The 22,390-nt window shown below is 46.1% G+C and overlaps 1 protein-coding gene across 2 annotated transcripts in view; it reads left to right on the top strand.

The window, feature by feature from the left end:
- LOC147638364 (aromatic aminotransferase ISS1-like) overlaps positions 1 to 22,120 on the top strand; it is a 102,723-nt gene extending 80,603 nt beyond the window's left edge. For both annotated transcript variants that reach the window (XM_086798293.1, XM_086798294.1), the window contains exons 8-9: positions 3,367 to 3,475; positions 21,279 to 22,120. In XM_086798293.1, the coding sequence (XP_086654419.1) occupies positions 3,367 to 3,475; positions 21,279 to 21,731 (562 nt within the window). In that variant the 3' untranslated portion in view covers positions 21,732 to 22,120. The remainder of the gene's footprint in view (positions 1 to 3,366; positions 3,476 to 21,278) is intronic.
- The last annotated feature ends 270 nt before the right edge of the window (positions 22,121 to 22,390 follow it).

Here is a 22,390-nt window from a genome sequence, read left to right as displayed (position 1 = left end):
CTGTGTAAGAAAATGTCTATGAGAGAGAGAGAGAGAGAGAGAGAGAGAGAGAGAGAGAGAGAGATTAACGTCTACGAGAGGCCAAAGTCAGCCTATGAGACAAAAAATAATACAACTGTGTTCTTCCGGTCATCGGAAGAAAAGAAAGAAAAGAAAAAGTGTGCATGTGTCTGGATACAATTGTGAATCATCATGGATCGGTGGAGCCCATGGGGATATGGATGGAGTGCTAAGGCAAGATGCATCTCTATATGCTGAAGGGGTAGTACAAGCATGCTATGCAGATCTATGTCTAACTCCATCCAGTGCCACAAGAGGGATATAAGATATCATACAACGCCAATGCAAAGGCTGTGAATGGCGTGAACATGTACCCTGAGTCTGAATGAAAGCGAGCTAGCCTCTCCTGTGTCTCCATCTGGTGTCTCATTCGGATAGCTGCTATCTCTCCGTGACGGAGTCGGGGTGCTCTATGTCCAGTCTGTCTAGGTCTCCTCCTGGCTCTCAATTCCTCTGCTCTTTGTGCGGTCACCCCACGTGGTACATTAGCTGGCATTGGCATAGCTCTCTGGAAGAAATCTGTGAGCTGGGACTGTCTTCCACCCCTAGTGGGAGCGGGTGTCTGGAGGAATCTCTCTCGAGAACTATGAAGCTCTAGTAGTAGTCTGCCAAGCTGTCGCTGGTCCGAGGCCTCCATCAACTAATGTAGTGAAGAGTACTCCTCAAACAATCCTGCATATCTATCTCTAACCCCCTGGTGGGCTCTACATCTACATACTAAGTGATCCTCAGTCTCCACCTCCTCGCGGCACAATCTGCATATTCGCTTAGCTCTGGGAACCCGTGCCGCTCTCCCAACCTCTATCTCTAGCTGATGTGATGAGACTCGTAGCTGTCCAATAGCAACGCGAGAGCTGTGGCATGTATACATCCATGTACCACGGTCGATGTATAAACCCATCCTGTGAGATGCTCATAAAGTGGTCTCTGTAATACAGCATCTTCGGTGGTAGTGGGCTCTCTGGTGCTGTCCATGTCTCTTGTATGTAGTGCTGCCATATGTCCTGTCTCATCACTCTGTTCCTCTCATTGAGAGAGAGGTAACCCCGTGGAGCAGACTGATCATACTGAAAAGGTGGCAACCGCTCAATGTCTATCCCATGATGTGAGAACCACTGTAGCATCTGTGCATACCAAGATCCAGTGTGTCCAGCCTCGGCCAGCTGTCTGGATGCCTCAAAAGCTCGGCGGGATAATCTATCCGTGGGCATCCCCCTCATCCTGTATATAAAGGAGAGAGAAGCATATAACTCTGCTATATACACAAGAAAATCCCAGAATACAAGATGAATGGTGTGGGGGGCAAGGGGCCATTTTATATGGCCCCAGGCAGCCAGTCGGCCTGTTGAAAAACAGCCGACAGCCCAGCATGCCCACGACCTGCTTCCACCAGTCGGCCAGCTCTGGACAGTCGGCCAGCATACAGGGGAGAGCCTGAGGGCAGCAGAGCAGTGATACAGCCCTCTACACCAAGGAAAAAAACATGGAGAGTGGGAAAAACTGAGAAAACACCTAAATCGGGCGGGCACACCCACAACAGAGGCCCTGGTGTAAATATACAGACAGGAGATGACTGCTAACAGTCTCCCCCCGTTTTCCCCATACCTTGATCTCTCATGTCAGGAGATCAACCGGATCACCCGGTTAGATCTACTCGGGCTACACATACACCAGACATGGGTGTCTCCCATCAGAGATTGCTAAGAAGTGTGAGTTCTAGAGAGATCACTTCTTGAGACTTCGGGATACATATAGATACATATTTCACATGCCATGCGTATCACGATCGGCCAGCTCAAGGTATCCTCCCACCGCCTCAGAGTAGAGACTGGTAGAGCTAAGGATATCCCACATGAGGAGAGAACATGCATAGTATGCATCTCAGGAGCGGTAGAGGATGAGGCCCATTATTTGCTCAATTGCCCGGCTTACTATGAGATACGGGGGAGATTCCATTGCCTCTTCCAAGAGGGATTCGGACCACTCACACGGGTGATACAATTTGAGGATCAGAGGTTCTTGGGCATGTACTTGATGGAGCTTAGACGACACAGGGATGTAGTGTTGAGGCAGCATGTTGAGAGACAGCCCCGGCTCCAGCAGGACACCTCACAGAGAGCCATCACAGATTCCTTTGTGGTACATACATCCACATCGGAATCTACTGCCCACAACAGTTCCTCTACTACAACATCAGAGCCCACCACCCGTACCCACGCCCCAGAGGAGTTCTTAGTGAGAGAGCTCGATCCATTCTGCGAGCCAGACGTCGCCAATCCAGAGCATTAGGACCCTCCACCACATAGAGACTGATTCGTGAGGTTCTCCGCCGACATGTCACGCTCCCATCAGAGAGGCCTGACATTCACTCCACTATCAGATCGGTTCTGGCCGAAGCGGGTATCGACATTAGCTGATCACAGCATATCTCACTCTACACAGGATCATTTGTTGATCACATGTACTCTCAGATGTTTTCATTTTTACTTTTTCTTTCAGTTTTCCATGGCTGAGTATATCCATGGTACCATTGTATTTCTTTTGGTCTCATAGGCCCTTGGGGTCTTCCATAGACGTTAATATAACTCTCTCTCTCTCTCTCTCTGTCTCTCTACTTCGCTTCTAGGACCTCTCCATTCTAGACAGCCCCATGGCGGAGATATTTGATCTGAGGAGAGCACAGCACTTCGAGTGATCAGCATACATGGATCTACTTGATATACATTTTCCAATATTTTCTACTCAGTATCATCTAGGAGTCTTACTTACAGTTCTTATCATTGTAGGACAATCACTTTATTGTACTTTCTAGTTTCATTTAGTTGTTCTCTTTGATGAGACACCAACTTCAGATGTACTCTCAATTTTGGTCTCATAGGCCATTATGGCCTCTTAGAGACGTTAATATATCATTTCAATTCATATCATACTTGTATCACCCCTTCAGCATATAGAGATGCATTGGTAGTCCTAGTACTCCATCCACACCCTCTCGTTTGTACACCACCATTGAGTCCCCTATGGTCGTGTTGTCATACTTGTACATTTTATTCTCACTCCACATTTTCCTCTTGATGACTGGAGGAACATCATTGTACTACTCGTTTGTCTCATAGGCCAATTTTGGCCTTTTGCAGACGTTAATATATCTTTCTTTCTTTCTTTCTTTCTCTCTCTCCACAATATTATCCTTCTTAAGAGAAATCTTCTGTTTTTTAAATTAATGTAATTTGTTAATCCTTTAATTCTAACTTGGTAGCCGAGGTATCCGTTTTCTATATTTAAGTTAATTGTTTTATGCTTCAGGTACTTTATGTACAATGGACTTAAACATTCTTGCATCGAAGGGGATCACATCGTGAACATATTTTCTTTCTCAAAAGCATATGGCATGATGGGATGGCGAATTGGATATGTGAGTACCTTCATTTTATTCCATAGTCTCTCTAGTGTGGTGACTGGGGGAAACATTGTCTTGATGGGGCTGATTATAATTCAATATTAATGTGATTTAAGAAATCTGTTACTTGTCATAAATGTGTTGGCTTGTAGGCAGATGCTATAACCAATCATGATATTCAGGGTATCTCTGACTAGTTTTTCTCCTTAAATTTAAATTCTCTCACTCTCTCATACAGTCATAGATGTCAAGGACCCTCTTTGAGTCCCTGACATTGTATCATTGTACCGGTGGCACTTACAACATGTTGTGTAGATGTTAATAGAACTCTCTCTCTCTCTCTCTCTCTCTCTCTCTCTCTTTGTTATTCAGTTGGGTAGGAGAAGGCATAGTCTCTCTCTCTCTCGTTTCGCCGGCCACCCTCTGCTCTGGGCGCCACCCATCGCCGCCGCCCTCTGCTCCTATTTCACCCATCGCCCTCTGCCCTAGACACTGCCCATCAGCCCCATTATGTCCGTCCCCCCCCCCCCCCCCCCCTCTTCCCCCTCTGTGCACAGTAATGTAGAATGTCCCTACCCCAGACTAATGGTTGAACCAGAAACGAGAAACCACTCCCGCCCTTACCCAATCACGCATCGAGCCGGCTCCTGTCTTCTCCCATGTCCTTGACCACAGCTTGAGTTGGGTGATTGTGACAATGGTGCTCCCCCTTGAAGACAGAGTGAACAAGATCGAAGAACAAGCTCAGAAGGTCCTTTCAAACCAAAAGAAACTGATAGACAAGACATTGAACCAGCATCAAAAGGAGATTCATGTTGTTAGGACTGAGATTCAGGGCAAAGAGGAAATGTACAAACCAGCTGCTGCAAGCTGAGATGTGACAAGAGATGGAAGCATGGAAGGACGCATGCCTGGCTGCATGCATGGAGAAATGTATGGAATTATGCAAGGAAGAGATGCACAAGCATGGGGCAAAGAGGAAGGAGAAATTGCTACACAAGAAGCCCTTGCTCTAGAGATTGCCCAGTTGCGAGACGCCAATGCCAAACTTGAGGCGGAACTAGAGAAGGCTAAGAAGGCAATCACAGCAGAGATTCAAGAGGCTAAATCAGGATTCCGGGAGGAGCATGCAGGCCTCTGAAAAGACATGGAAGCAACCAAAGAAGAGGTTGGAGAAACCTACAAATGGGTTGAGGTTGTGAAAAAGCAAAAAACAGTCCACACCCTGAATGCCACATCCATCATGACGGCCACGCTTGAGGAAGAGAAGCGTTGCCAATCTAGGGCTCTACATGTGCGAGTAACAGGCTTGCAATCGGGCAACTCACCAAAAGAGGACGGTCAGACTTTATGTAGACAGATGGGCCTCACTAACACCCCTTTTGTAGATGTTTGGCGAGCCGAGAAGGACTTGACGAGGGAGAGGCCTCTCCTCCTCAAGTTCAAAGATACGGAGTCTCGTTTGGCTTCCTTGAAGAAGAGGGCCACCCTCCGAGCCACCAAAATATACCTTGGAGATGACCTCACCTCCCTACAAGTGGAACACATGAAAGACGGGATGGTTCAGGTTATGGAAGCCCGCAAGGCAGGAAAATGGGTCGTTTATCATGATGACCGAGTCATCATCATGGATAAATGCCCCACATGACGGTGCGGGGCCTATGAGACCATAGATGCATTGAGGATGGGAGTATGGAATTGCAATGGAACTCTATGGTCAAGAGGCTTCATAGCGACTAACACAGATAGGGATATTATCTTCTACACAGAAACACATCAAAGTCCTGAGAGAGGGCTACCCAAAGTGGAGGGTTATACATGGGAATCAGCTTTCAGAGGACAAAACACATACCACTGGGGGGGGGCGGGGGGCGGGGGGCGGGGGGCGGGGGGCGTGGCTTGGGAGGAGTGGCATGCTTGTTTTGCCCTCATTTGAGAGGCATGCTCACAATGGTTAGACACAATGAGGAGGCTCGTTTTATGTGGATGTGATTAGCCAGGCCTGGCTTGAGAGTGATGCATATTGCAGTATGCTACTTCCCACCAAAGAAATCAGAATATGCATGCAGGTTGACAGAGAAAGGGGAGACTCCCTATGCGCCATTATTTGCAGACATTGCAGAGTTCTCCCAGCAAGGAGAGGTCCTCCTATTAGGAGACTTTAATGCACGGACAAAAGGGGAACAAGTGCAGACATATGACTTTCAGGGAGATGCCATTATGTTGTCAGAAATTGACTTGGCTGAGATGGGCCTCCAGAGGGCCAACCAGGATATGGGGAATGCAATCATATGGTAAACACTTCTTGGAGATGGGGGCTATGCATGAGCTGGTTATATATAATGGGTTGTCCGGATGGCCGCAGTTGGACAGCCTTACATCTTTTCCGCACGGGGGAGGCACTAGTACGGTCGATTACCTCATCGGATCTCTCGCTCTTATACCACACATCTCAGACTTCACCATCCCTCCTCCCCCCATACTAGCTGACTATGCATTACTTTCTTTCACAATCTCATGCCCTATCTTACCGCCCACACCCACACCCCCTGTCACCACCTTCACCTGGATTCATTTCCATCATGATCTTGACCACCTCTCTGCCACATTTCAGCTTTCGACTTATTCCTCCCTATCTCCACCATCACATCCCAACTTTCCCTCATCATCCATGACTCTGCCCACGACAACTTCCCCTACACCACATGGTCCACAGCAAGTTTGCCAATGGGATCCCAACCCCAGAATGGATGGTATGATGAAGAGTGCAAAACCACCAGGCTTCGCTTGTTACGCGAGAGGGAACATGGGCTGATTTCAGCACATAAGATGCAAGACATCTTCTATACATTCACTCACCGAAAGAAACAGGCATTTCTGGCCATACGAGAACAAGAGTTATACCAGCTCTTTTTGAGCGAGGACAACTCAGAAGCTTGGCGCATTCTGGAAGAAAAAAGAGCACCTACACCTATCACAGATCCTAGCCTCTAGGAAGCCCATACGCGACAGCTAAATGATGTGCCCAACCAGCCTATACCACAAATGTCACACATCCCTAGGCCTACATCATCAGCAAAAGATCATGAGGATCTACGCATGGAACATTTTGCCCATGGGCACCACGTATTGGCTCCCATTCTTGCCAGTCTTTTTAACAGAGCACTCTGTGAAGGCTTCCTACCCTCCTGGACTACCAACACCATTGTCCCCATCAACAAAGTAGGAGATCTTCCGGACCCAGGTAACTACAGGACTATCATGATTGGTCACACAATGGCCAAAATCTATGGAGCAGTATTAGAGGACATGATGAGCTCTATGGCAGAGAGGATGGGAAACATAGCATCAGGCCAAGCAGGCTTCAGGAGAAACATCTCCACGCTGGACCGTATCTTTACTCTACGGGCTATCATAGAGGAGGCGAGGTCCTCAAAGAGACATGTGTATTGCTACTTTGTGGATTTCCGCAAAGCCTTTGACTCCGTCCTTTGATCTCATCTGATATAGGATGCTTGCAGGAGCTCCAGTTCTCACATGAGATGATATGGGGTGTGATGGCACTATATGAGGCAGTACTTGGCCGAGTACGTGCACCCGGTGGGACCTCGGGAGATATATGTAGCACTATTGGGGTTAAGCAGGGCTGCCCACTCTCACCTACACTCTTTGGCCTATACATTGATGAGATCGCCGTATTTGTGGATAGTTTCGGAGGTAGAGGTTCACCATTGGCTCAAACAGTAGTGCCCATATTGCTATATGCTGACGACATTGTCTTGATCTCAGATTCAGCCGAGGGTTTACAGAAACACTTAAACGCATTGGACAGATTTTGCAGGGAGAGACCTTACGGTCAAGTTGGGTCAATTTGGGCAAAACCAAGGTTATGGTCTTCGACACATCTTATGCAGTCGCCTCACAATTTTCTTTCATGTACAGAGATGCCCTAGTGGAGATTGTGCACAAGTATGTGTATCTAGGAGTCACTTTTATAGGCCCTTTGTTTTGCATCACCACAGCTGCCATTGACCGACTTGCAAGGGGGCATGCCTCCCTAGCCCGTATGGAGAGAGTGTTTCGAGGCACATTTCCAAGAACCCCACACTAAGTGCTGGCTCTTTGATACTCTAGTACAACCAGCGGCTATGTATGGTGTAGCCCTTTGGGGGCCAGGCCAGGGAAGGATCACTGGAGGAGAAAACAAAATACTCCAATAATATGCTTGGTATTGGGGGGGAAGGAAGGGCGGGTGTCGGTCCAATTACGACCCGAGTGTGGTGTCATTTAAAAAAAAACCCAGAAAAGAGACTTCTATTAAGTACGAAAATTTTTTACAAGAAATTCAGACCAAGTAAGGGGGAAATCTCAACCAATCTGTTGTGAGATTGTCTTTGTGTTGTGCTGTTTTCAGCATTGTCTCTATCTTATGATGTTTCCATTTCAAAGTGTTCAAGTTTGAATTATTTACGAGAGTTGCCCAATTAGTGCTCACACCCAATTGGGTGAATTACATTGGTGTTCAAGTTTGAATTATTTACGAGAGTTGCCCAATTAGTGCTCACACCCAATTGGGTGAATTACATTGGTGTCAGAGCACGGTTGTTTCCTTCTCCTCAACAGGGAAACAATCTTGTGGGCTTGGACACCGCATAAATATTGCACTTGATATTATGGACAACCAAGCAAGGAGTGGTGAAGTGCCAAATTCCAAGTGATATACATGCCTCGGAATCTATGCATGATAGATATGCACCTACATCATGTGCTTTGGATTATGCACGGGTTGGGCAGCCATCCAAAGGCAAAGAGATCATGCAAGAAGATGAGCCTAGTGCATTAAAGGCTGAAATTCAGCTGTGTGAAGACAACTACATACAAAAAAAGAGGAATTGAGGCTTCTACACAAGAATCTAGAGGTTCGCAAGCTCATTGAAGCGACAAAAGCTGAATGTATGGTGGACCACACATTTGACTCCATTGCAATGGGTGTGAAGCCAAGGGAGCTATCCCTTAAATATCTCATCCGGAACGGAGATGTGTTGGGGGGTGAAGCAGGTGAACTGAAATTCAAGAAACCGCCTTGCATAGAGCCGGATGGTGCTATTCTCGCAAGATAAAATCTTTTGTCATTGGAGAGGAGCCTTCGCTGAATTCTCGCCATGCCTCTTCACCTCATGGGTCAAAGGATGAAAGATACGCTTATTCAAGTTATGCCTTTCATGGTGAACATGACCGTTGTGCAGGACTTTGTCTATTGAATTGGCTCGTGGAGAGACCACACATGGGCTGAAATTTTCTCGTTATACAGGTGATGCACATGATGAACATGCAACCCATGATACTCATGCTTTAAGAGTATTCTCATGAGCAAGAAGATGCAAGAAAGGATGTACACATGCATGTAGGAAGACCACTATTGCCAAGGCCACCTATTCGGAGAGCTCATGCATCATATCATACCAATGATGAGCACTATGTTGAAAGGGCTGCTTCATTGGAAAGGGAAAATTGGAGGAGCATCATGCCAAGAAGAAAAAGGAATTCAAGGCGGCGACAAGTCGGTCAAATTTGAAACATATCATGGTGAGTATGATGCAAGCAAGGCAATGGCTTTTATTACACAATTTGATATTGCCTTTAGTGGTGAAGACTTTACAAAGAAGTCTAAGACTCGCCATGCAAGTATGTTTCTTAAAGAATCGGCTTCACATTGGTGGATTACTAAGAAGCTCTCCTCATCAGCTCTCAGGAAGAGTTTAAGGAGAGATTCTATACACGATTTTTGCCCCAAATGCCGTGAAGAAGATCATCCGCAAGTGGAACAAAATAGATCAAAAGGACAACAAATCAGTGCATTCTTATGTTACAAATTCTTTAGAAGATCTACTTGGAGGCCTCACCATTTATGCATCTTAGTGAGCTCGGAAAGAAGAGAAAATTCGAATCTGGATTGCTACCCCTCTACCAATTGGATCGGGTGTAGATATGTAGAAAAGCCAAAGTTTACAAGAGCTAATTGCTTCAGCCCTCGCCACCAAGCAATTCGAGCAAAAACTACAGCATTCCGACAAGGATGTGCATGCTAAAAAGGACAAGAAAGGGCTGTTCAAAACCTGCAAAAGGTAGACAGCCACTGAGAAGAGACTTTAGAGATGCCAAAGGAGGTGAGAAAGCTGAAAATACTTCATCTAAAGACAACTCCAAAAAAAGGCACAAGTTTGATCTCACCCCGGAGCAAAGAGAGCAATATGCTAAAGAGGGTGACAGGATGAACAAGGAGTTTTTCCAGACACATAGCCAGCGGAGGTCTGGAGAGAGGGTTCGAGCTTTGAGAGACAGTTCAGGGGTGGTCAGGACAGGGCTAGAGGAGGTTATGGGGATGGCTACGGAGTACTATGTTGCGCTCTTCATGGCAGAGGAGTATACAATTGAGGTGGAGATAACCAGGCAGAGAGTTTGGGAGTGCACTGGCCGCGTGTCACGGCAGAGATGGGGAGAGGCTCGATGGCACCATTTACAGAGACTGAGCTGCTAGATGCATTTACAAAGCAGGAGGGGCAGACATGCCTGGGGGAGGACAGCTTATCCAGAGCTTTTTTCATCATGGGTTGGGAGTGGCTGAAAAGGCCATTGCTCCTTGCCTTTAAGTGATGTTTTCCTCGGGCAGTATGCCAGAGAGTTTGGCAGCAGGGTTGATTTGCCTCCTCCCAAAAGGGGGGACAGACAGGAGCTTCAGCAGTGGCGGCCTATCACTTTGTTGTCAACGGCCTATAAGGCATTGGCAAAGATGATTAGCAGTCCGGTTGAGGCCTCTGTTGCCAGATATTGTGCATGATACTCAGACAGGATTTGTCCAGGATCGCAGCGTTCTGGACAACATCTTTACGTTCTTTGAGGCGGTAGAGTGGGCATAGCAGAGTAGACAGAGCTTGGTGATTCTGTTATTGGACTTTCAGAAGGTCTATGATAGAGTTGATTGGGCCTTCTTGGAGGGCACTCTGGAGCGGATGGACTCCCCCCTGGAGTGGAGCTCGGGTGTGTTTGCACTATATAGATCTGCCGGCAACAAGATGTTATAGGAGGACAGATGGGGGAGGCCTTTTTTCTTGAGTAGTCGGTACGGCAAGGATGCCCACTGGCCCCCTATCCCTTCTTGTTTTTCGCAGAGGCTATGGCTAGCTACTTGAGGGATGCAACCACAGGATTGCACGGACTGCGCTTGCGGATTGAGTCTGGCCAGGCTCTTCTTGATGCAGAGTATGCAGACGACATGGCTCTCTACGTTGAGGATGATGAGGAGAGCATGGAGAGTGTTCGAGCTGCTCTTGACACCTTTCGCCTCACGGCAGGTGCCAGGATCAACTGGAATAAATCTATGGGCTTTTTGACAGATCTTGATTCTACCTGCGCTTGGGGCCAGACTTTAGGTTTCACTTGGGTGGAGAGGGGACAGACTGCCCAGGTACTATTGGCAACGGCTTGGTTTGTTGCCTCCTGCTGGTGTTTCTCCAGATCTTGCATTGCTCAGCTCTGGCGGTTGATCCGCAATTTTTTATGGGCGGGATCGGATGGCTCTCAGGACACGAGAGCGAGGGTGGCCTGGCACACTATCATTCAGCCACAATCTGCAGTCGGGTTGGGAATCCTGGATCCAGAGTTGCAGAGCATTGCCCTTTTGGGAAAATTGTTTGTGAGAGGCTTGACTCCAGGGTTGCACACTTGGAAGGTGTTATTACAGGAGGAATCTGACAGTGTACTCCATGGAGGGGAGGAGCTTGGAGACCTTCTCTATGATATATCTTCACAGACGCGCTAGCCTGCTCCCCAAGGTCGCCTTTCCTCCACAGTCTAGTGGTTGGATGATGCGACTGTATCGGCACGTGGGGGTTCTGGCAAAGGCATCAGTGTGCGGAGGAGGGAGTTTGATTCAGCCATCCCCCCCACTTGGCTTGGTCGGCAGGGGTGGGCGCTAGCAGGGAACGAGGACGCTTGTTGGCAGGGACAGTTTTCCAGACTGGGTGTCCCTCTGCTTATTCGGAGGGGCACAAAGGGTTGTTTGCGGTCGTTCTACAGTGTGGTGGAGGGTGGCAGGCATCAAAGGGTCACTGCCCCAAAGTCGAAGGTGGTAGAGTTGCATTCGTGGCACCGGATTCGAGTCGTTGCTCTTACGGGCAAGGTTTGGCATCTGGACCCTGACCCTTCAGGCGAGGAGGGACAGTGGAGGCTATGGTTGCGGGAGGGATGAGCCTTGGGTGAGCTGGCTTGGGATCCTTGGGAGTGGGAGTGGCCACCTTTTCAGGAAGACAGAGCTCCAGCTCCTTTTTTTTTCAGTACACAGCCAGGATTGGATGCAGGTCTCTCCTCCGCCAGCAGGAGAGGGCTCCCTTGAGGGCACGACTGTGGAGTGATCAGGGGATTGGGGCCAATTTTTTGGCCAGATTCTGGCGGGCTCTGTGGGACTCGTGGAGGCCTCAGCGGATTACATATTTTAGTCTCCCCGGCATTGTATACGGCCCTGCCCGGCTTCTACACTGATTTGGAGAGGAGCATGCAAGATCTTCCGGCGGGTGGCCTTGGACCTGGGTTTTGTGACTTGGGGGGCTTTCTGTTGGCTTCTTCCGGGGAGGGGGCGACACTTGTTGTATGAGGCTCATCCAGAGGACACGGTATTTCATATCCACGGGGACTTGTGAGATCGGCGGCCTTGAGAGCTTGCCATTTGCTATGGGGCAGGATACTGCGAGTTCTCGGGGGGAGATTGTCAGTATCATTGGGAGCATGGTGGGCTGGCACATTTGGAAGGCCAGGTGTTCTCAGGTGTTCGGTGCTGAGCTTTCCCCCACCATACAAGTTTTGGCAGAGTGCTGGGGGGACTTGATTCATGCTCTTCGTGGGGAGTGGGACCAGATCTAGGGACCGTCCATGGCCTGTGAGGAGCGGGGCAAGCGGACGTGGAGCCTTCTATGCCTTGATAGACCTTGTACATAGCTTTTTCTGCTTTTTGTCACACTAAGTAAGCATTGTATTGGTTTTGTGCACATCTTGCGCCGTTGCTTTTGGAATCATAGTCACGAGAAACGTTTCGAGGTTTTTTTCGTTCCGAGGTTTCTGGGGCTTTGTTTCGAAAGGTTTCATCCCTCGGTTAAGAAACCGCAAGGTTTTGAAAAATTAATAATTTCATAAAGTATTAAATACTTAAAGAACTTATAGTAGCCATCTAAAAACATAGTGTAATGATGAAAAAATGGTCTCTTCTCACACATCTCGGGGAACCATCCTTCTAAAGAGCTCCCACACGTGGCCTTGACAAAGACAGTGAGGCATTATGGCAATTTCGCTTGATTAGATGCCACAAGTGGCTCAATCAAGGACTCTTAAGAAATTGAAGAAGAGAAGGTAGAAAAAGGAGAAAGAAGAGAGAAGAAGAAGAGAAAAGGAAAAGAAGAGCAAGGGAGAAGAAGAGCAAGGAAGAAGAGGAGAATGAAGGAAGGAGGAGTAGAGGTGAAAGAAGTAGTAGAAGATGGAAAAGGGAAGGAGGGAGGCTGGAGAAGAAGAGGGAAGGAAGGTGATGATGAGGATATGGAAGAAAAAGAAAAAATCCTAGAAAAATCAAGGGGAAAAAAACAAAACCTAAAACTTGGGCAAAAGTGCCATACTGGAGAGGTTTCGAGGTTTTTAAAAACCGTTTGGAAGTTTTGAGGTTTCGAAAGCTAGAAACAGGTTTTTTTGTTACTATGTTTGGAATATAATCAGAACTGATTTTTTATTTTTTTATTTTATATGCTAAAGAGTGAAAGTGCTTTGCATGTGGAAGAAAAGATCACATGTTTAGGGAATGCCCGTAATGCAAAAAGAATGAGAGTGACAAACAGCCCAAGGTAATGTATATGCCGTTCCCAATGTACAAGGAAATACAAGTCATGACGGTAATGTGAGAGTGGTATGCAAAGCTTGGGGACAAATTAAGGACGAGTTCGCTCTCTTCATGTTTGATGATTGTGCAACAGATAACTTTATCTTCGTTCAAATGGCTGCCACTTTGGGCATTGAGGTAAGGGACTTAGGACCCTAAATTGAAGCGAAAGCCGCTTTTGCGGACAAAGAGGTGCAAGTTACTGTTGGAATTAAGTGCACACTAGGTGTACTATTTCTCTAGTCTAGTTTCAGTCTTTGTGTCTTGAGTCTAGTGCCATGTGGCACCTCTACATTTATCCCATAAGTGAGTCTACTCAATCTTGTACTTCTCACCTATAAATTGTAGGTGTCACATCAATGAATGTATCAATCTTGTGTCTTGTCTACACTCATCTCAAGGTAACTCTTTGTCTTTCATTTGTTCTTGTTTCATTTCTAGTTTTGCTCTTGCTTTCATATTTTCTACATGGTATCAGAGCAAGGTTTGCTCCTCTAGTCTTGCCACTACCCTGCTGCTGCCCGCCATTCTCCCGGAGCTGCTTCCATTTCTGCCCCGCCATTTGCTGTGCAAGCCTCTACATCTGCTGCCCCCCCTTTCTATACCTCTTCATCAAGATTGGACCTGCGCAGCTGCTCTGGAAGATGCCGTTCTGCTGCCTATCTGCGCAGATTTCTGTCCGCCATCTTCTGCGCTGTATCTGCCCCGACATCTGCTCCTGCTCCTGGCCCCTGTGCTGCTCCTGAAATTCTGCGCCACCTTCTTCAACAGGCTGCACTTCTCCAAGAGCTGCCCGAGGTTCTGCAACAAATTCTCCACCTCTGCTCGCTCTCCGGTCTCTCTGGGTATTGTGCCCCTGTACTACATCTCTCTCTATTTGCAAAAATCTTTGTTCGCAGCTCTCTCTCTCTCTCTCGGGTTACCCCTGAAAGGGTGGAAGACTTGAGGGAAAAACCAAAGTGGATTATCCTTTGTATGCTTCAATATTTTCAGTTCTATTTTTTTTTTCAAAATTAATTCAAAACTGAACTCTATCTTGTAAGGGAATAGACACTGCCCTTGCCTCATTAGCAAGAGGTAAGACCTTCCCACATGGCATCTTCTACCCATTCTCTCATGTCTGTCGACAAATTCAATGGGTCCAACTTTCATACTTGGCAAATCAAAATCAAGTGCCATCTTATGAAAGAAGGCCTTTGGGATGTTGTTCATCATACTCCCGAAGATTCCGACATTGAGCAAGTTATCACTTATGCTCCCACTGCCAAGAATGACAAAGCCTATGCTATCATCTTGCTCGGTCTTGGAGATGATTACATTCATCACATCTCCGACATACAGTCTGCTTCTCGAGCATGGATCACTTTGGATACCCTTTTTGGACCCCGCTCTAAAAACTCTAAGATTGCACTTATGATCTCATTCTTTGATCTATATATGCAAGAGGGAGCTACTATAGCCTCTCATGTCAATTATTTTCGTAGTCTTATGGTTCAGCTTGCATCAGTGAAGTCCCCCATCTCCGAAGATATTGCTATTGATGTGCTTCTCAAAAGCTTACCTGACACCTATGCTACTCTTGTCACTACCTTCAAGTATCACAATAATCCTACTCTTGAAGGTATCATCAATGCTCTCCAAGAAGAGGAAAGAACAAAACAACAAAAGGTAACTGACACTGCATTTTTAGCAAAGAAAGGAGGTTCTAAGGTAAGAAAGCCTTGCACCCATTGTGGAAAAACTAATCATATGGAGAAGGACTACTTCAAGGCTCATCCATGCACCATTTGTGGCCGTGATAATCACCGGGAGGACTGCTACTCTAAAACCTCTACATCAGCCCCTGCATCTACCTCAGCCAATGTTGCTGCAGCATCTACATCAGCAGATCTTGCTGTTCATTCCTCACATGATGAGGAATGGGCTTTCTGATTACTTCACCTTTCTTGTCTACCACTTTGACTACCGATGATGTAGGTCAAGGGGTTCTAGTGTCTTACTCATTATGCTTTTTGACCTCTCTCTTGTCCCTACCCAAGAGGCAGAGATTGCCCTTGAGGAGGGGATGTCTTCAAGGTCCATCTGTTTGTCTACAGTCAGTCTTCTGTCTATCTAGTCTTGTCTGTCTGTCTATCTGTCTATCAATCTGACTGTGTCTTGTTTTAGATCCATCTTGTCCCTACTCTTGGGGACCCATATGAGGATATCACTTGAGGAGGGGTGTCTCAGGATCTTTTGTCTCTCAGTCTATCAGTCTTTATGTCTGTCTTCTAGTCTTGTCCATCTTGTCTTCTAGCTTGTCTCTCAATCCTTGTCTAGTCTCTCTGTCTTGGTCTTATCTTTTGTCATGTTATCGTCTTGTCTTTTGTCTTCCTCCTAGTGTCCACTTAAGGAGGGTGTTGGAAATAAGTGCACACTAGGTGTACTATTTCTCTAGTCTAGTTTCAGTCTTTGTGTCTTGAGTCTAGTGCCATGTGGCACCTCTACATTTATCCCATAAGTGAGTCTACTCAATCTTGTGCTTCTCACCTATAAATTGTAGGTGTCACATCAATGAATGTATCAATCTTGTGTCTTGTCTACACTCATCTCAAGGTAACTCTTTGTCTTTCATTTGTTCTTGTTTCATTTCTAGTTTTGCTCTTGCTTTCATATTTTCTACAGTTACGCCTATCATAGGCAAGTTGCGTGTACACATTTGAGGCTATTTGGATCATGAAAAGTTTTTGGTCGTCCCTCTAAATGGTTGTGATGCATTGCTCGGCAAGCCATGGCACCATTGTCTTGATCCCGCTAGGATAACAAGACAAATACGATCACTTCTATGCATAAGGGCCACATGCATGTTATTGATGCGGGCAAGGAGGGAGACTCTATTCCCATTGTATCTCACATACATATTAATAAATCCATGAGAAAAGGGTCTTTCCGAATACTTGGTTTTTGTTTGTGATAATGTTGATTATAATGATGTGCATGTGGATACTCTTACTCAAGAGATGCTGAATTTTCTTGCTGAATTTAATGATTGTTTTGCCGATGCATTGCCAAGGGAGCTACCTTCTCTAAGACCCAAGGATCATCGCATTGATATAGTGCTGAGTAGTTCACCACCTAACAGACCTGAATACCATGTGAGTGCCGCGGCAGCAGGAGGAGATTATGAAACATGCAAATGAGCTTTTAGAGAAGGGTTTAATTCAGCCAAGCTCTTCGCCATTTTGCTCACCCGTACTCCTTGTACAAAAGGAGGACGGGTCATTCGTATTTGTGTTGATTACTGGGCGTTGAACAGGCTTACTATCAAGAATAGTTTTCTAATTCCATGCATGAATAACATTCTTGATAAGCTTGATGGGTTGGCATGCTTTAGCCGCATAGATATGAAGAGTGAGCATCACCAGGTGCGTGTGGTACCACAGGATGTACATAAGACGGCATTCCAGACAGCATTTGGACTTTGAGTGTTTGGTTCTCTATTTCTCTTTTCCCAACCTCCCCCCCTCTTCTTTCTCTCCTCTTGCTGTGCACAGCTTCTGAGGAGGCTATTTGCTCTTTTTTTACAGCCCTCTTTCTTCCGAGAAGGCTTCTTGTGTCAAAGGACATGGCTTCAGGAGATTTCTCTATTGCTACTCCTCTTGTTGATACTCCGGCTCCTTCATTGTGTGGATCCCTTGCTCCTGCTCCACAAGTGGTTCCTCTTCCCAATATTTCTTTTTTGAGTTTCTCTCATCTAGGTCTTACTCCCACCCCTACCCATATCCCATCCTACAATCCTCCCCAAGTTAGTGACTCCTTGAAGCTTCCAACAACCAACTATAATACATGGTCTTTCTACACTCAGTTATTGCTGGAAGGAGCCAGGGTGTGGATGGCTATCTCCACACCTCACTTGGTGGACCTTGCTTTTGAGAAGCATATTGGATGCTCAGGCTCGTCTTATCATCATCCATTGCATGACTCCATCTATACAGTTACAATTTGTCTCCACCGGGAGTAATGCTCTCCAGATGTGGACAGAGATTCAGAGGACGTATGGGAGAGTTTCGAGATATATATATATATATATATATATATATACAGTTTGTCTCCTCCAGGAGGAGTAATGCTCATCAGATATGGACGGAGATCCAGAGGAGGTATGGGAGAGTTTCGACAATGAAGATTGCCAAATTGGAGTTAGATCTAGAGAAGCTTACAATCAATGAGTTAGATAACTTGATTGAGAAGATTGGAGAGTTCACCCGTATAAGTTGCAACTTGAGGAGTACGGAAGCACCATCAACAATCCATCCATAAACTTCTTGGTAAATTGCCTGCTTCCTTTGATTCTTTTAAGGATAATATTTATTTCCGTGATCCTCTCCCCCCTTTTGAGGAAGTCGTGAGTTATCTCCACGACAAGTGCATGCTTCACAGAAAAGGCAAGTTGGAGTCTACTTTTGTTGTCTCTGACAAGGGCAAAGGCAAAGGCGGAAAAGGGACCAACAACAACAACAGCAAAGGCAAGGGTAAACAGGATTTAAAGGAGTCCAAGGACAAAAGCAATGAATGTGATTACTGTGGTAGGACATGTCATACTGAGGCTCTCTGCTTTGCTTGTCATGATAACTCTCGATCAGCCAAAGCCAAGTATAAAGCCCAGGATGCTTCCAAAGCATCTGACAAGGACAACACCAAAGACAAGGGCAAGGACAAAGTTTCAGATGAGAGATCTGCCAAAGTTGCATACATGGCAGTCACAGATTTATATACTTCTTCACAGGATTCACTCGTGATCACAGCGATGACTTCTCTAGAAGAGGTCAGTGACACATCTGAAGCAGTGGAATGGGTCGGTGATAGTGATGCTTCTGTCCACATGACCAATCAAGCCCATATCTTGGAGGACTACCAGACTCTCTCTTCTTCAGTTCGTATCGGCGGCAACTCTTCTCTTCCTATCACCGGTGTTGGTAATGTTTCTTTGGGTTCCTCTGCCACCTTACATGATGTTTTACATGTTCTACGGATTTTCAAAAATCTATTTTCTGTATATACAAAGCTTCTTAGAAGGGACTTGGTGTGTACGTTGATGATGAGGTCATTGAAGTGATCGATAGGAAGAATCTCTCGGTTGCTACCAATGGAGTCCATGAAGGGGGTCTCCACAAGATGACCAACTTTTCTTCACAGATCCCTCGCCTTGACTCACATATTCATATGCTTTTCTCCCCCTTGATGGCTTTGGTTTCTGAGGCAGATACTTCTCTGTGGCATTCTTGCTTCGATCATGTACCCATTGCTGCCTTACAGAAGCTCCATTCTCAATGAGTTGTCAACGGACTACCTCAGCTCAAGTCTCTTTCACACATTTGCTCATCTTGCATGATGGGCAAGCATCATCGAGATGCGTTTCTAGAGGAGGCCACTCATCGAGCAACCCGAAGACTAGAGCTTATACATGCAAATCTTTCTGGACCCATGGAGGTTGAGTCTCTTGGAGGGGCTCGATATTTTCTTCTTGTGGATGATTTCACTCGCAAAAGTCTGGGTATGTTTTCTGGCTCGCAAATCAAATGCTTTTGCCAGTTTCAAGACTTGGATCGCGATGGTGAAAAATCAGTCAAGCGGTACAGTTTCTTTTCTCCAGACTGATAATGGTGGCGAGTTTATACCGTTTGATAACTTCCTTGCGTCAAAGGGCATTCACCAATAGACCACAATTCCTTACACTTCTCAACAGAATGGAGTTGTGGAACGGAAGAACCAGACCGTAAGAGAGATGGCTCGTTCTTTGTTGCATCATGCTAGTCTCCCTCCTGCTTTCTGGGGTGAAGCTGTGGCTACCTCAGTTTATCTCATTAACCCCTCTCCCACAAAAGCAGTTGAGGGGATGACTCTGGAGGAGGCTTTTAAAGGATACAAGCCTTCTGTTTCTCATCTACGTGTTTTCAATTGTGTTCCTTATGTGCATGTCCCAGATCAGAAGAGGGCCACACGCACCACCAAAGTCAAAGCGGATGATCTTCACATGCTACAGCCTGAGATCCAAAGGGTAGCACTTCTGGGATCCGGAGGTTGATGACATTTCCCGTGATGCTCAGTTTAATGAGAGCTTTGTTTGGTATCGACTCCTCTCCACCAGATGCATCTTCTGACTTTCTGGATAATCCATTCCCGGCCGATGTTAGTGATCTTATACCTCTTCCACATCTCGCTCCTCTTCCTCCTACTGCAGCTCTGGTGCTAGCTGCTACTTTACAGCCATCAGTTCTTGTTGCACCAGCTTCTGTAGCTCCCAGTCCCTCTACGAGTCGGGGTTACCCCCACCAGTGCTTTACTTCACCCAACAACATTGGATGAGTCCTCTACTACAGCTGGATCATCTTCCCCTCTTCACGCTTTGAGAGGAAGGCTGACCTACCTCTGTGGGTTCAGCGACTCTTTAGAGATTTTGGTCTCACTAATGCACAGCTCCATAACCAAATCTCTACCACCACCCCTGGACCTCGTTGTTCGTCACATCTCATCACACAGTGAATTATAACTCTCATGAGTTCTCTCCAGGAGATCGATGAGCGTGAGAGTTCAGAGGAGGCTCTTTCACAGCCGCAGTGGCGGCAAGCCATGGACACAGAGATGTCCTCTATTGAGAGGAACCACACTTGGTCAATGGTGCCACGGCCTTTACATCGTCGTGTGATTGGTGTGAAATGGATTTTCAAATTCAAGTTTCATGCATATGGTACTTTGGATAAGTACAAATCCCACCTTGTTGCTCGAGGATAGCTCAGAAGGCAGGTGAAAACTTTGATGAGACATTTTCTCCTACAGCTAGGTATGCCACCATCAAGGTTGTTTTGGCTCTGGCTGCACATATGGCTGTCTGTAAGAAGAGTTTTTTGTCATTCGAAAAGTGTACATAACATTTTTAATTGAACCTATTGTTACTTTTTGCAATGGTGAATGTTTTCTATTGTTGGCGCAGAAATGTACATTGTGCTGTACAAAACCCCTTAGGCAGTGGCTTTGTCTTAGAGGTTATTTGAAACCGATAGGGCCCTTGTTCGGACAGGGTGTCTTGGATAAATTCCACTAACCCCATGTATAGCCCAATATGGAGATGTTAGTCAGTCCAGACAAGCAAGTAGCCTATTTTGGCAGGTGCTTAACCTCTTAAGCCGTCTACAAAACATCTGGCCTCTATACATACATGAGCGCACTCAACCATGGCAACTCCTTGTAATGGCAGCCTTTCATACATGAGCCAGGCATCTCCCAGACATAACAATATGAGGGTGGAGCATTGTTATCTAACAATTAATGTAGGCTAACTAAACTCGTTGTTATCCTGACAAGGTTAATCTTTTCCCCTCGCTGATGCAGTCATACATTCATGTTTTTCCCTTATTTTTTTTCCCCAAATTAGCCTTATGCAGATCCCCCCGTAGTTATCATTTTCATCCGCCCATAGGCAATGCTGCCGAAGAAGCACCTTGTGGGGTTTTGAAGACCTCCTGGTCCTAGTCAAGCACCTTTACCACTTGAGCTATCACCTTATTGGCTGCAGTCATACATTCTGCTTATCATTACTTACTCACTACGTAATATTTCTCTATAAACTGTTTGTGATGCCACCTTCTATTGTGTTGGTTGGAGTTCTTGGTTCTCATATTATTTTTTTATAGCCATGCTTGCCAGAGTAATAATATTTTACCATTTTCTTGTACTTCTAAAAATAATCATCTAGCAATATTTTTCTTGTTTAAAATCATTTTTCTTCTGGGAAGGTAGCTTCTTCAACGTGTGAGAGACATGCAAGTTTAATTAGCAGAAGTGTGCATGCATGTCTGTCTGTTTGGTGTATTGTGTGTGTTTTGAAATAACTTGGCAAACTTAGTAAGGTGTGTTGCAATGCAGATAGCATACCCATCAGGTGTAGAGGGCCTTGGTGCTCAGCTGCTGAAAGTGCAAGACAACATTCCAATCTGTGCCTCCATTATTGGACAAAAACTGGCTCTGCTGTCTCTGGAAGTGGGTTCCGAGTGGGTGCGCGAGCACGTGCAAGAGCTCTCAAAGAACATCGATATAGTGAAGGAAGCATTGTCGCCCTTAGGAGAGGAAGCAGTGAAGGGTGGTGAAGGTGCGATCTACTTGTGGGCGAAATTGCCAGATAATGTAATGGACGATGTTGCTGTGGTTCAATGGTTAGCGAAGAAACATGGCATCATGGTAATTCCGGGCAGTGCCAGTGGAGGACCAGGGCATATTCGAGTTTCTTTTGGTGGCTTGCCTGAGGACCGCTGCAGGTTAGCTGCAAGCCGGTTGAGGAAGGGCTTGGAGCAGCTCGTAGCAGAGGGGTTGGCTCCATGACCAACCCGATTTTTGACCAATTCCAAATGGTGATTTTTCTTAGGATTTCAGAAGTTTTTTCTTTCAATATTCATTAAATTACTTGAATAATATGGAAGTGATTCTTCGTTGGGAGCTGCACAGTCTCCTTGTGGAACCTCAGTGGGGATGTGATGGCATGTCGCAAATGCATCTTGGCAGTATGGAAAAGCAGTATGCCCTCATATTCTAAGCAATCTATAATGTGCTTCTATGTGTTTTACCATACATGAAGGGTGTATGTGCAACCCAATATATATTTTTTGTATCAAAGCTGGGCAAAGCTTCATGCAACTGATATGTGCGCCATGGACATGAACAAATCTACCCTTTTACCAATAAATGAATGGCCAATCTCATAAATTATGCTACGCTGTATCCTCACATTGCCCTTCTGATCTCTCTACCTTGGCTTGAGATGACCCGAGCTTTGGGGCTTACCATGCCTTTTAGCTTGGGTGCTCTTCGATACTTTATTGCCTCTAAGGTCCTTTTTATTCCGTGTGAATACTTGTATGCGTGGCTTTCACTATTATTCATTTCAATTCCATGCGAATTAATTTTGCTTTTTTTTTTTGGGGGGGGGGGGGGGGGGTGTGACTTCCTCCATGTGATTGTCCCAGGCAGGGTTCGGGAAAAGA

This window comes from Cibotium barometz, chromosome 5 (assembly GCF_041138505.1).
Source record: "Cibotium barometz isolate CiBa-2024 chromosome 5, ASM4113850v1, whole genome shotgun sequence".
Taxonomy (NCBI): domain Eukaryota; kingdom Viridiplantae; phylum Streptophyta; class Polypodiopsida; order Cyatheales; family Cibotiaceae; genus Cibotium; species Cibotium barometz.
The sequence above is the reverse complement of the archived record's forward strand: the minus strand, read 5'-3'. Positions and strand labels throughout refer to the sequence as shown.